Raw genomic sequence first — 15,439 nt, forward strand, 5'->3', positions numbered from 1 at the left:
AATCTTAAAGTAGATAAATAGGAAAAATGGTATCAAATTGCACCTAAATTAAAATTTCCAAAAATTACATATTAAACATCTTAGAGAAACGGCACTGGGATTAGTCTGAATGTGTTCTGTTATTTTAAAAAATAACAAAAGTGATTTGAAAAAATGTATACTGTTTTCAGCTGCTCATGTGTATTTGTGTTTATGTATGGTTTCATTTGTAACCCAGAACACTACATTACGAAGAAAATATTTTTAATTAATTAATGTTGATCTCTTATAGAATTAATAGGTTTGAAACTAACACTTCCAAATATTCCATTTAATATAAAATTTTGTCATAGGCAAAGAATCTGTAAACAAAAAAGGCTGAGCCCAATGGGGCTCATTAGTAGAAACTAGAATAAACTAAATGAAACATCCATCCATTATCTAACCCACTATATCCTAACTACAGGGTCACGGGGGTCTGCTGGAGCCAATCCCAGGGCACAAGGTAGGAAACAAACCCCGGGCAGGGCGCCAGCCCACTGCAGGGCACGCACACACACGGGACCTAACCTGCATGTCTTTGGACTGTGGGAGGAAACCGGTGTACCTGGAGGAAACCCATGCAGACACGGGGAGAACATGCAAGCTCCACGCAGGGAGGACCCGGGAAGCGAATCCGGGTCTCCTAACTGCGAGGCAGCAGCGCTACCACTGTGCCACTGTGCCGCCAAAGCTAAATGACCTTAAGTACAAATGTCTTGAAAATTCAATAAAACTTACAATAAGGATAACAAGATTTAAGGGCTTTAATGTCTTGATATAAAAACTTTTCACCTGTTTAGATTTACATTTTTGCAGTTTGGTTATGAGTGTGTATATAATGCCTTTCTTCATATTTGCAAAATGTGTTTATATTGACATTAGCAGGCAATATCTAGTGTTGATAGAGAGGTAGGAGTTTAGAACAGTATGGGGAAATGTGGAGATTCTGTAATTACAGTGGCAGCAGGACTTGACTGGTGATTCCCCTTAAAAGTGACTACTACTACAGAAGGGGTCATCAAATAGATTTGACCTGGGGCCATATTTTTACACAACAAATACAACTATTTGGGCTAGACCCCACCAGAACAAAGACACACCACACGCCATACAGAGACACATAACGCTTCAATATGTAGTCCAAGACACTCTCATCCATAAACCTACTCATTCACATCATACACACATGTGAAGTCAATCTAAACTTAGCAAATTTACATTTATATATGATGAAAGCACGTTGCACTGAATTAATTTTGATTTTTACCATCTTCCCAAGTGAACAAGCTCAATCATATAAATTGCATTTCTTTTTAAAGGAAAAGCAAATGCACATACCCAATCATGTAACCTTTACTGATTGGCCAGAAATAACATTTGGAATTCAGGTTACTGGTAAGCTATCAAAACAAATTAGCTAACAAAAATGTCTCTGTAAAAATGTCTTTAGAGACATATTGATACTGAAGTATTAAAGAATTGCATTACAAGCATTTTATCAGAGCTTGCTGGTAATGTTGCTGAATTTGTAAGACAGGTACCACTGTCAGCTACAACTGCTGAGAACCTGCCTCTTTTGTTGTAAGTGCTGCCTTTAAGTTTTGAATATTCCACTTCTAGTTTTTAACTTTAGTGAATGAAATTAATTTTGTTGGGGGTAACCTAATATAACAATAAACAGGGGGATTTTATTGGCTTGTGGTATTTCAGAATAGCATTTATAAACATAATGTAATTATCATGAACTACCTTATTTATCATACTTATCTGCATGTTAAAGAATGTACACATTATTCTTAATTGAGCATTAGGTACTACATGAATATAGGAGTTATAGTGACAGCCAGCTGTGGTATGATTAGAACAATGGAAAATCAAGCAAGTGAAAGTGTCCATGAAAGATTCAAATTCAAAAGCACAGACAAAATTGTGTAACAGGCTAAATGAAGTAAAGAGCAGTGCATGAAATAAATCAACTTTGAGTACTTAAGGCAATGGACGGAGTGATAGATTCAGTCATAAGAATTTGTAAAATGTATAGCTAACTGCAGGTTCCAGAAAGATAAACACAAGCTACAAGAACCACTACCTAGGAACGCTCACCACAAAGAAAGCATGATTTATGGAAAACCAGCATCTGAAAATGGAAAGCATTATAGGATATAACAGTTTCTTTTAAAGTGGGCAATATTTTAACAGCGCATATATGCAATATCCACATATGATCATCTCTGCAAGCTGAAAAACTGGAAACCAGAATTGATATACACATAGTATGCCTCTAAAACAAGGCAGTGGCTGCTGGTTTTTGTTCCATTTCACTTCACAAACAGAATCCAACTGTTTTTGTTGATGATATTCTGCTTCTTCTATTTTTGGTCATTCCCTTGTATCAGAAATTCAGTCAAGTCTATAACTTTCTGGAAAAATGAAAAAAAATAACTAATGACAATAATAAACTAGTAAAGAAAAATGTAACCAAAGAAGTAGAAAATGAAGAGGCTCCTATTTGGCAAAGACATAGCAGCACTAGGCACCATTCTAAATTTCAAGGAGAAGTAAAAGTCATGGTATTAATAATTCTCAGGCTTTAGACAAACCTAGTGAATCATCTGATTAAATGACAAATTGAATTAACAAAGCCGGCATTAAATTAAGAAACAGGTTGGAATGAAAACCTGTAGCCACTGCAGACCTTCTATAATGGAGTGCAATTACCTCAACAGATATTCTTTTGCATTTCGTTACTTTTATTCACCAATATTCCCTATGGAGTAAATGATTAGTGTATTTGGATTGGAAAACATGTATTTAAAAATAGCTGTATATAATGCAGTTTTATAAAGAAGTAGTAATTTAACCTTTATGTTGATTCAGTTCTGATGGTGGGTGCAAAGAAACAGTTAAACCATAAATGCAATTACAATACGCTGGTTCGAAATAGTAAGCAGTAAATTAAGAGCATGAACAGAAAAGTCAATAATATAATTAAAACTGTTAGGGAGGAGCACAGCATTATACAGTTCATAGTTTAAAAATGCAAGAAAAAATGAAGTTAGAAGCATATGAAATATGGAAATGAAAATAGTAGACTGGTGTCAGGTGTGGAACCTGAAGATAAATATACATATGTCTAGAAAAAAGTGGACATAGACAGTTTTTTTTTATTAACCACTCTAATGTAAAAAATTGAATTGTTCAGTATAGTGGATATGGCGTCCTTTCAAATGAATCAGTATTAACTATACAGTTATTGTATTCAGTTTTTTTTACACTTCTTCAATATACTGTATATGGGAACCACAAGAGAGACAGACACACATTATATATTTAATTATACAATACCAGAAATAGCTATTTGTCTGTTTATTTTCATAACTTTCATTTAAAGCTGAGTGATGCACACATTGGCCTAGATAAAACTGTACACTGACTATAGATCTGCTTCTTAATATACGCCTTTATGCTATACTAATATTATGTTTTTGAAAAGTTTGCATTGTTAACAGAAAAGTTTAACACACAAATGTCCACATATAATGGGCTTCTTCCCCATACCACCTACTCCAATGAAAGGTAATTCTGTCTCACTTCTTTATAAACCATGTTTTCCTAGGTAAGGGTCGATGCATATATATATGTGTGTGGTAGTTGGATGAAATGTGATTTTATTTTTAATGAATGAACTACCTTATTTATTGTATTGACAAAATGCAACGCATACCTTTTATTTTCCTCAAAACAAACACATTTAATATCGTCAATGGTGTGACGAATCAGAAGCTAACGTTCTATTTAAAGCACGTCCTTGTTTTCACAGAACCATGATCTACTCATGTGTAAATTATGTGTCATATTGTTAGATAAATGCCTTCATACGCCCTGAAGCGCAAATCATGGGTGTTTATATGACGTTTTTTTTTCCACACACACACACAAAAAACGAACAAACATTCTCGTGACTTATTATTCCGATATTTTGTTTACATACAAATCTAATTTCGCTAATTGTTTAATTAATTTTACTATTCACAACGAAACCAAAACACTACAGTAAACATGATTAGTTGTATTATTTTAACTTCTTCTGTATGATTTAGCTAAACAGAAAATACAAATAATTTTCCAAATGAATAAAATAATCACCTATATTTAGCTCCTTCCTTTTCATCAAGCTGCGTGCTTTAACATTTATAAATACATCACACCGAAGCATTATGAAGCAAATAAAGAAAATAAACGCTAATGTTCCGCGTAAAGCGTGAGCACCCATTCATGTTTTATTATTTCTACACTTCTAGTCGCTTACCACTCCCTGCATAAAGCATTGAAAACGCTGGTTATTGTTATTTTTATTATTTAGTCAGGTGCACGCACGGACATTTCCTTACGATTTCCCTACCTCGCCCATGATAATACAAGAGGTTTGCCCTTTTTCATTTGTCAGGAAATAAAGTTGAAATTTCATCTTCTGCGTCAATCGCGACGCGTAAATTACTAATTACAATTTCCAAATAAGTGGTTGTTTCACGAACCTGCACAGTGGCTTCGTGTCTCATCCTGTCGGTCTTTGAACCCTTTCACAGATACCGTTTTAATGCAATGAATATTTATTTGGCAGATGCTCGTCCTCTAGCTCTCGACCCTGCAGCAAATCAGCACTAGAGCTGTCCGTTTCACAGATCTAGTAAGCTGCGAGGGAGAGGGAGAGGGGGAAAGGGGGTTTGGGGGAGGGAACTCGCGCACAAACCCAGCCAGGACAACAGCGACAATTTATATGGGAAATGTAGTTTTTCTTCTATGTATGTGAACCAACTTCTGCAAGCACTGAACACTATAAAGACTCAAGTACCCGGAATGCATTTTGCTGCTATTTGTTTGACCAGCTGTCGATATTACAGGCGCTTACGGTTTTAAAAGTAAATGTATAATCTTTGCTTAACTAATACATTATTTAGCAACGGGCGTTTTTTTATTACTTGTAAATTTTCAAATCATAACCCAATAACCATGTTCAATATCAAATATTAAGACATGTAATAGATTTTTGACGTTCTGATTTACTAATGCGGACTCATTTTACAAAAGATAAAAACAAAGGGTAGTCTTACATATATACGGTTAATGACCAGGCTGTCGTTGTTTACAGTTTGTGTCAATATCTCTTGCTAATATATATATATATATATATATATATATATATATATATATATATATATATATATATATATATATATATATATATATATATATATATATATATATATATATATATATATACACACACACTACTAATAATATTTTGGGCATGAGCTCGCTGAGGGAGCTGCTTGCTGCCATAAACCGTTTATTGATTCCATTTTCAATCTTACCTTCCCGTAAAGCTCCATTCACATCAAAAACAGGTTTATGAGATTACAATCGGTGTACCCGGTAACACAAGTCTGTAACTCCGAGTCACAGGATAACTGACGAGGTAGCTTTTCTAAATCTGTTTTACCACAGACTGTGCCGTTCGATATGCAGGCTCATTTCCCGACCGTCGCAAAAACAAATAGAAAGGATGAAGAGCCGAGGGCTACGCCCAACGGGAGAGCACCTTTTTAAAGAGACCTCGTCATTGATTTGGGATAGCATTCCCTATCCCTCTATATACTGTATATGCATTATAATTTTTTAATTCTTTACTTTGGATGGGTCAACTTTAGGATTTTTCCCAGCATCGCGCCCTTAAATATTAGTGTGCATCATTTTTATATCAGTTAATTTTGATTTTCTTAACGTTAAGATAGCCCTCATGTTTTTTTCTTGTAAGCTTATAAATAAAAAAATAGTTCCTCTCACTTTGACGGAAAAGAGGAATCTGTGCACGAAAGAATTAATCATTTTATTAGTATTTTATTTGTGTCTTGGGCATGAACTGCTTCAGCGCGGAGATACAAGCAGTGAAATTTACTTTTATACTTAAAAGTGAACGAAATAATGAAAGATGAGTTAGTTTGACAATCTCAGTATAGTCTGAAGAGCTTGGTTTTCTCTGGCTTTTAAATACAAATGGATGGGATCAGTACTACAATTTTGTAGAACTGTGCAACATGCACTTTACAAGTAAGTGATAATATAATAAGAAAATACCTTTCTACCAGTCACAATTCAGGACACACCCAGAATTTTTCATATTTTTTGATAGAAATTTGTAAATTTTTTAAATTCAAGATTGGTATAGCGAATGGCTATTACTGCTTGAAATTACTGATTTTTTTAATAAAGTAACTGAATTAGCACCAGTGAAACCTGCTATCATGTTCACTTGAATTACAAAATAGAGGCATTACTAAAGTATATATTTTTTAAATTTATTTATTTTTAGCATAATTTTGCATAATTATTGCATGTGACAGACTGCCAGGAAAGTCAAGATTTGCAAAAAAATGGTGTCTAAAACTGTCTTGAGAGAAGACTTTACCCAGGATTTAAAAAGAAGAATCACAACTGTGTAAGAGGATGAGTACATCAAAGTCTGTAGTTTGAGAAGCAAATGCCTTACATGCTGTTAGTTAGCTACTTCCTTAAACACACATCAAATACCAGTTTCATATGCAACAGCAGAAAGGCAACGCTGGATGAACTCTGGTCTCCTTAATGCGAGTCCGCTGCATACATTATAACCTATAACCTCATTGGTTTTAAAAAGGTCAGTTTTATTGGACCATTTTGAAACATAATGAACCTAGGCTCTGTTCCTTAACAGCAGTTTTCTTGCTTTTCAGAGTGAATATGAGCCTTAAGTCGCATATGTCAGATCTCCTAATCATACATTTGATTTCCCATTTGCTATGTTCTAGTTAAAAACATGGGTGTACAATTTAATTTTAATTTTACTTGTCTGTAGATTTGGACTTTCATTTTTGTAGACACTTTTGAACTAATAAAATGATGTTAAATAGTAACGTGGCTCTGCCCAGTCTGCCTAGCTGTCACTTGAGTAAAACTGCCATGTGTGTATTGTTTTTATTTAACAAGTCCTAGGCCACACACATTACATGCCATGCACTTTCAAAACACATACCTGTCATAAATGAAACAAACAAAATATGTATGTCTTTTGTCTCTTTACAAAGTCTAATTAGCAATCATTCTCAGAAAAGTTTTAGGGATTTTATAGATGCCAGCATGACTGCTATTTGTAAGTCTTCGGAATCCACTTAGGCTATGTGCCCAATTCACATGGCATATAGAGGGGTTAGCAGGAATGTGCTCGGTAGCAGAATGGAACCTTTTGCTGGCATGGGAGAAAGTGGACAAAAATGAAATGGAAGTTTTTGGGAGCAGGATGAAACTATTGTGGGTGTGGGACTAAAATATCAATAATGCGCAGACCTCTAGCACAAGATGCAAGAACAGTTTTAATGTGTCATAAAAATGAGTCCAAGACATTATAAAGGTTTGGGGCAGCCACCCGCATATTGTTTTTCCCAGCTGCAAATGGGTTTTCTTATGAAAGAAACGATGTGCATCTCACAGAGTCCAAAACAGAACTGACTATAGTAGCCCAAGATGGAGGCTTTAAAGGTCTTGAGAGGAAGTGACGTCAAAGGGACCGGAACTAGAAGTGACGTCATCAAAGGGGCCGGCTTTGGAAGTGACGGCATCAAAGGGGCCGGCTTCGGAAGTGACGTCAAAGGGACCGGAACTAGAAGTGACGTCATCAAAGGGGCCGGCTTTGGAAGTGACATCATCAAAGGGGCCGGCTTCGGAAGTGACGTCATCAGAGGCGCCAGAACCTTGCAGGATTTCCCGGGAAAGGTCTGTTGGGAACTCAGAAAGACAGTCAGTGCACTCCGCTGCCCCCAGGTCGGATGTTTAATTACAATTACTCGAGCCATTTAGCTGCCTCCTACTCGCACGTGTGTGACACTTGACATATCTTTGCAAGTGTATGAAACTTTACACATGAGACAAAAGTAATAGTAAGTGCCAGGCATGGGTCAAAACTATTAGATCAAAAAGTGGTTCATGAGCAACAAGAATACATGGTAAATCAAAATCAAAGTCAGAAAAGGATTTCAAAACCAAAACAAACCTAGCACTTGGCCTGCTTGAATCAAAGCTAAATATTGCTAAAGTTTTGTTTTGTTTTTATCCAATGAGGAATAAACTCCAATGGAATTGTGGCCATATTTATACCACACGTCCAACAATCGGATGAGGTCCCAACACCAGTAATGAATGCATTAGTATGGTTAACAAAGAGCAAAAAACTAAAATGGGCTTATATAATAACAACAGTAACAAGTAATTAACCAATAAAGAAATATTAACTAAGTTACCAAATTGTACTAAAAAGTACAATTAAATTTAAAAAAAGATAAACAAAATTAAGACAAGTAACAAAACTGTAATTGGGGTAAGACTATTGTGAAATTCTGGCACTCATAAGTCTTCATCTGAACTGATATTTGGCAACTTAGATAGGTATGCTGTTTGTTTTATATTGTTATCAAGATCAAGATTATTGCCATGTGTAGCACAATGATTTTTAAACCAGAACTATCTATCTATCTATCTATCTATCTATCTATCTATCTATCTATCTATCTATCTATCTATCTATCTATCTATCTATCTATCTATCTATCTATCTATCTATCTATCTATCTATTGTGGACGCGGCCCGGGCACAGACAGGCGGACATGTTGTTCATCACCACCATACGTTTATTTACAATACTATTCACACAGAATAAAGTCAGTGCACACAAATCCCCACACAGTCCTGGCCACAAAATGCCTTCTCTTCGGGCCGCCTCCACACTCTCTCCTGCCTTGTCCTGCTTCCACCCGACTCCAGCCTCAAATGAAGGGAGACAGCCCCTTTTATCTCATCCCGGATGAGCTCCAGGTGTTTCCCGGCATTCCTCCCTGGACATGCCCCAGTGTGGCGAGAGTGCCGGCTGTTCTCCCGGAAGCTCTCCGGGTGTCCGTTCTCCTCTTCCCCCCAGCACTTCCTGATGTGACGGAAGTGCTGAGGTCCAGGATCCCCTAGGCATTGGGGCACCCCCTGGCGGTGACCACGGGACCCTACAGGGTTGGGCTTCCAAGCCCTCTACCCGTGGCCCCCAAAGCAACCAGGATAGCGGCCCCCACATAATCCAGGGTGGGCATAGACCCTCTTCCGGTTCCTCAAGGCATCCCGGCCGGGTCGTTGCCCCTGGCATCCCTGACACTATCTATCTATCGATCTCACCACTCCTGCACTGTGGATGGGATCATAGTCATTCTGTAAGATTCCAGTGTCTGTAGCATAGACCTGCTTCAGCACTGTATTAGCATCATCACTAATAATCAGTAAGTGGCAAGTGGATCATGTCTCAGGACACAGTGTTACTGAACATTGCATGTCTAGTTTCTCAAGGACTATTCACATCACCAACTGATGATCGTTAAGTCCTTTCCACCCGACCAAACAAATTTCTGTTGACATGTTGGGTTTTATTTATTTGTTGATTCTTCCTGGTCATTACACCATATCATGTAGCATTTTCTTGGTATTTTTGTATTTTTTGGAACAGCTCTTTTGGAAGGCTGAACACAATAAGCCACTATGTCGGAGCTGTCTGCACAGATGACCAGCTTCCATCGATATGGTTGTTGCCTTTGTTGTCTGTCAACTCCCAATTCTTTGGTTGTTGTCCAGTTACTATTTATCTGGGCAGCAGGGCAATCTTATGTAGTGTCAGCTGTTGGTTTGTCTACATCTTTTTGATGAGGCACCTATTTAGATATGTGGCCCTGTTTCGGTCTCACAGCAGATACAATATTTAATTGAAAGTTCTTGTAATAATTCTGGAAAATTGCTGATCATAATTCTAGTTGTTTTCACTGTTCAATATTAAGAATTTATTTAGATTTCAAGCAATGGTTGTCTCTGATAGGGAGTTCTAGTTGATCTCACCTTAAAATATCTTTTACAGGGTATGTGAGTTTCTAGTTATGACAGCTGATTTGTTTTTTGACAATTCAGTACAGCATTTAGATACTTAAACATTGTTACTTCAAAAACTTTAACAACAGTACATCTTGTGCAAAGGAAAAGTGTACATTTTGGTTGTTTATCTGCCCAACTGAATCATAACAAATATAATTTGGAAAAAATGTTGGCCCAAAAATGCATCGATTTTAGTAAATGTGACCCTGTAATACTGCAGTTGATTTTTTTCAACAATCTAGCTGAATGGGGTTTTAACAACGAGTGGCTAGTTTTGTTTTAGAAATTAGTGATAATATTTGCTGCTCTGTAATGGGCAAGCAATGCAGTAATGTGCAGCATAAAGTTACATTATAGATGAAGAACTGGTGATATGAGGGCTCAAGGAGCAATAGCTAAAGCCTTTAAAGCGGAGAAGCAGTTTCAGTTTTGCACCTGCTGTGGAATAGACCTCTACAGGAAAGTAAACACTAAACAAACAATTTGCTGATACGGGACACAAGGAGAAAACAGTTGAATTAAGAAGCAATGTGTGAATATGCAAAAAGATTACTTTTTATATAATGCTACAGAAATGTAACAATTATTATTTTAAGTGGTGAGCTAGGATTTTGTCTAGTTATTTTATTTTTGGAAAACATATAGGAAAGGTTTATCAAGAAGTACACATATAAAGCAGCAAAGTCCCAAGCATTGTTTATTAGATCTTGTCAAAACATGAGTAACAAGTCAATGTTACATTATAGCTCCAAAGAATCTCAATAGAACAACAAAGACCATTTGTTTTATTTATAACTATTTATAACACCTTCACCTATCAAATGTGTGCCATATTCCTGTAATTTATTATTAAGACACTGTGCAGTTTGACCAACACCTCATCTATTGTTGATTCATGATTGACATCCAGTGTTATGACTATAAACTGCATTAAATAAGTTTGACAGGTTACTTATGGGCAGGAGACTGTTTGGGGAGCCCAAGTGTTGTAAAGTAGCACATGCTCTCATCCAGTCTCAAAAACAAACATGCCCAGGTTCAACAAGTACTTGAATAGGTGTGTTTTATACAATAATTTTCAGAATATTTATTATAATGATCCTATAAGCATATTAAATGAGTGCACAGTTATGAAAGTCTTTAAAAAATGACACTAAACATATAACATTTTAGCTTTGCTTATAACGGTAACAGTGAAATAACACTGCCAAAAAACTGCACTTGTACTTTTATGATCTCAGAAATGGATGCTACATCAGAGCAGCAAGGAAGTTTTTCACAGATGAAACAAATGTATTTATTTCCAGAATTGATCATTATATACAAATTATTTAATTTCCAAAAAAGCATATAAGCTCAATTTCTTGTTTAAAAAAAGGTTGACTTACCCACACTGTGTCAAAAAATAGCATCCACGAGGAATGATGTAGTCATTATTAACTACTTGATTGAATGTGATATAAAACATCATTCAGCACTCATTTGTCTCCATTCAAAAATCAATAAATGCTCAATGTCTGCATGACAAAACAAAAGGTGTCCTGCCTTTGGCAAAGACACTTAGGTGGCTAACACAATGCACAAACAGTTAATCAAAAAGATCATAGTTGCTCACTCATAGCATATTTCACTAAATTTCTTTTACCAATCACCACTTCCTGATCTATTGTGAGTCAATGCATGCTGTCCTAACCCTAAAATATAAATTTGGAACAATCACTTTTTTAGCATGTTCCCATGAAAAGCAAACTTTCAAGATTACTATTTCTAATAATTCAGCATTATGCCTGACTCTGTAGTCTCCTGGCTGTCTATGAATGCAATGCAATTTAAAATTAACTAAACAATTATTCTGCTAAAGACAAATGTAAACAAAAAAAATTCCCTAAATCACTTAATCCAGGTCGACATTGTGGGAGGCGGGAGTCTTTCTTGACAGCAATGAACACATGGCAGGAACAGTCTGTTGCAGAGAAATATTCTCACAGAGCTTACTCACTGGGCTTCAGTTTTCAGAATATAGGAAGATCTCTGTCTACTATACTTTGAAGCCATTGTCTATCACTATAGTGTTTTAAACATAAGTCGATAAAAGATATAGACAAACGTAAGACTTCACATGCTAAACTTCTTATTGCCAAACTTTAGTAATGGTTAGGGGACTGATGCCTTGGATGACATACTCTTGCTCGAATGTCTCTGATAAACGTTACTTGCAGATTTCTTTTTGAATTGTGACCACTTACAATGTTTTGTCAGCTCTGTGCTCAGCTCATGATGTCTTAGCAGTGCAACTGGTCACTCCTTTATTCTTCAGTATAATATTTTCTGTCATCAATTAATAAGAAAATGGTTTTAGTAAATAGTTACATTTAAACTAGCACTGTACTGGTTGTTGATTGTTCAATAGATTGAGGAATGTGTTGTTAATAATACAATTAAAAAGCCACTGCTTCCTTGCAATCATGCAAGCCAGATCTCCTGCATTAGTTCTTCCCTATGACATTGCCAAGCCAGTGGGCATTCACTTTATTTTTCCTCAATTAAACTTTCATACCCTAACCCCCATCCCTATGAAATTATGCTGAAAGATGTGAAAATGTACCATTTCTTCCTCTTTAATATCATTTTAAATTCTGTTTGGAACAGAGATAAATATTTCTTTCAGGGAAAATGGAAAATAGTCCAACTGCTAACTTTTCATACCACCTCTTTGTCTGCTTATAATTAGCTGTCAGGCTGGCAGCTAGCTGTCACTTTAACCCTATAATGAGTATCACATATGTAGAAAGGCACAGACTATACCTGAGTGACCTCAGTTGAAATATCTGTGAGCCAAAAACCAATAATGAGGCTCATCCTTGGCTTGTCACACTGCTGAGCAAAGCCTTTCTGAAATAACTAATTAATTATATGCACTGAAAATGTTTCTGCTGATAATAAGTGTATGCAAGCAGATTTTATTTAGATTTATATAAATATTACTGGGAGGTTTTGAAACATCGATTTCAAATTTGTTTTAAAAAAAGAGAGCATGAAGTGTTCAGAGTGTTTGAGAGCATGAATTAAGAAGTGTTTGTATAATTTTCTGTTTTATGTTAATACAATAATAGCCATCTAATTATCCATTTTGTAAGGTTCTTATCCAATTCAGACCAATGTCAATTTATTTATATAGCACATTTAAAACAACATAGGAATGCTGTGGCCAAAGTGCTTTACAATAAAAGAAGAAACAAAACATACAATTAACATAAAAACCTAAATAGAAATAAAATAAAAGAACATAAATAAAATACTGTAAATGATAAATAGAAGTAAGATTACATAATCACAATGAGGAAATCATTAGTATTACTGAAGGTCACAGAAAGCAAGTGATTAGAAATGAGTCTTTAATCTTGTTTTGAACTGTTCAATTGTAGACGACTCCTTTATGTAATGAGGTAAAGAGTTCCACAGGTGAGGTGCAGCAGCTGTAAAAGCCCTGTCCCCCTTAGTTTTACACTTAGTACGAGGGACAACAAGAGACAACTGACCACAAGAGCACTCTAGATGGCTGGTGTAAAGCATACAATTCAGATAAATAGGTAGGAGCAAGCCCATGTAAAGATTTAAAAACTAGCAATAAGATTTTAAAATCAATTTGAAAACTGACAGGCAGCCAGTTTAAAGAAGCTAATATTGGAGAAGCAGAATCAGACTTTCTTGCCCCAACCAGAAAGAGAGTAGCAGCATTCTGGACCAACTGTAACCTGCGTATCAGGGATTTGCTAATCCCAGAATACAGTGAGTTGCAGTAATCAAGGCGAGAAAAGATAAAAGCATGAGTAGCTTTCTCAAGATCCCTAGAAGATAAAAAAAAAGGTTGACCTTACCTAAAAGACGAAGCTAAAAAAAAGAAACTCTTAACTACAGAGTTATTCTGTTTCTCAAAAGAGAGGTTACTGTCAAAAATAACACCAAGATTGCGTACTTGAGGTTTGCAAAAAGACAGAGAAAGAGCCGGGAAGTCCAAGACCAATTTGGGCTTTAGCTGATGGACCCACTATAAACACCTCTGTTTTGTTTTTTATTCAAATAAAGAAAATTATTAGCCATTGTGGCATCTGGCCGGGGCAGGAGCCCGGCCGGGACGCCCAGGAAGACCGGAGGAAGGCTTGTGCCTCCTCCAGACTGCGAGGGGGCGTCCGCCCTGGTTGTGTTGGGGGCCTCGGGTAAAGGGCTTGGAAGCCCAGCCCTGTAGGGACCCATGGCCACCGCCAGGCGGCGGCCCAGTGCCTGAATATCCCTGGAGACCAGCACTTCCGCTACACCAGGAAGTGCTGGGTGGAAGACGACAGTGGACACCCGGACGGCTTCCGGGTGCGCAGCCGGCACTTCCGACACACTGGGGCGTGTCTACGGAGGAGTGCCAGGAAGCAGCTGGAGCCCATCTGGGTTCCTATTTAAGGGGCCGCCTCCCTTCAGTCGGGGGCGGAAGTCGGATGGAAGAGAGACAGAGCTGGAGAGAGAGGACTGGAGGCGGCCAGGAAGGCACAAAGACTGTGAGGCCTGGACATTGGGGGGGGCGGTGCAAGAGGCACTGGGGTTTGTGGTGCACGTATATGGACTTGTAAAGAGTGTAAATAAATGGTGTGTGGTGAACTTAAGATGTCTGTCTGTCTGTGTCCGGGTCCGAGTCCACACCATCCAGGATCTTAGTTCAAAAAGACAGTTGTGCAGTTGATTCATTGCAGAGTTGCAGGCAGGAATATAAACCTGTGTATCATCAGCATAGCAGACCATGATGGAATAATAAAATTAATGTTAAATAGGGAAAGTTTGGTAAATATTATGAAGAATCCAATAGAAAGACAAATCAAGTAAAGTTCCTTATAACATTTATAGAATTACTTTATGCCAGTTTTTAAGCATGGTGTCATTGGCAGTCTTTATAACATATGTAAATTACTTGAAAGTGGGTTAATGGACATAAAACTGTATACAGATATGGGGCATTTACTATCATAACAGTCTTAAAGTGTAAGGCATGGACTCAGCAGGTGTGTGTACTACCCTGTACAAACTGCTGAGTCCAGTTGTAAGTGCAAGTTACTGGGTGGTGGACCTCTAGTCTGAAAAGCTTGTTCCACAGATTGGGGTCTGGTGGTCAGGAAAATATTTGCACTAAACTAAATTTACTACAATTTTCCTAAAGTATTCAAGGGTTTGTCTTGTGGAATTAAGCATTATTTTCCTAAAAAATAACTTTTGCAAATTATTACAATGCTGCTATGATGGGATGTACTAGATTTTCAATGTTCATCTATCCTTGTACATTCAACTGTTTCTCTTGTATCAAGGAATCCAGCACATGCCACTGTAACAGACCCCACAATATTTCACATTCACTCAAAATAATCATTGTTAACATCTAGTAGGGAAGAT

The 15,439-nt window shown here is 36.9% G+C and overlaps 1 protein-coding gene across 2 annotated transcripts in view; it reads right to left on the reverse strand.

The window, feature by feature from the left end:
- rab3c (RAB3C, member RAS oncogene family) overlaps positions 1-5,553 on the reverse strand; it is a 95,022-nt gene extending 89,469 nt beyond the window's left edge. The window contains exon 1 of one of the 2 annotated variants that reach the window (XM_039758738.1): positions 5,394-5,553. In XM_039758738.1, the coding sequence (XP_039614672.1) occupies positions 5,394-5,411 (18 nt within the window). In that variant the 5' untranslated portion in view covers positions 5,412-5,553. Of the gene's footprint in view, positions 1-4,556; positions 4,704-5,393 lie in introns of those variants that run through there. The other variant, XM_039758737.1, reaches the window with a different exon arrangement.
- Positions 5,554-15,439: the final 9,886 nt, after the last annotated feature.

The sequence above is a fragment of the Polypterus senegalus genome, chromosome 7 (genome assembly GCF_016835505.1).
Source record: "Polypterus senegalus isolate Bchr_013 chromosome 7, ASM1683550v1, whole genome shotgun sequence".
NCBI classification, from domain to species: Eukaryota; Metazoa; Chordata; class Cladistia; order Polypteriformes; family Polypteridae; genus Polypterus; species Polypterus senegalus.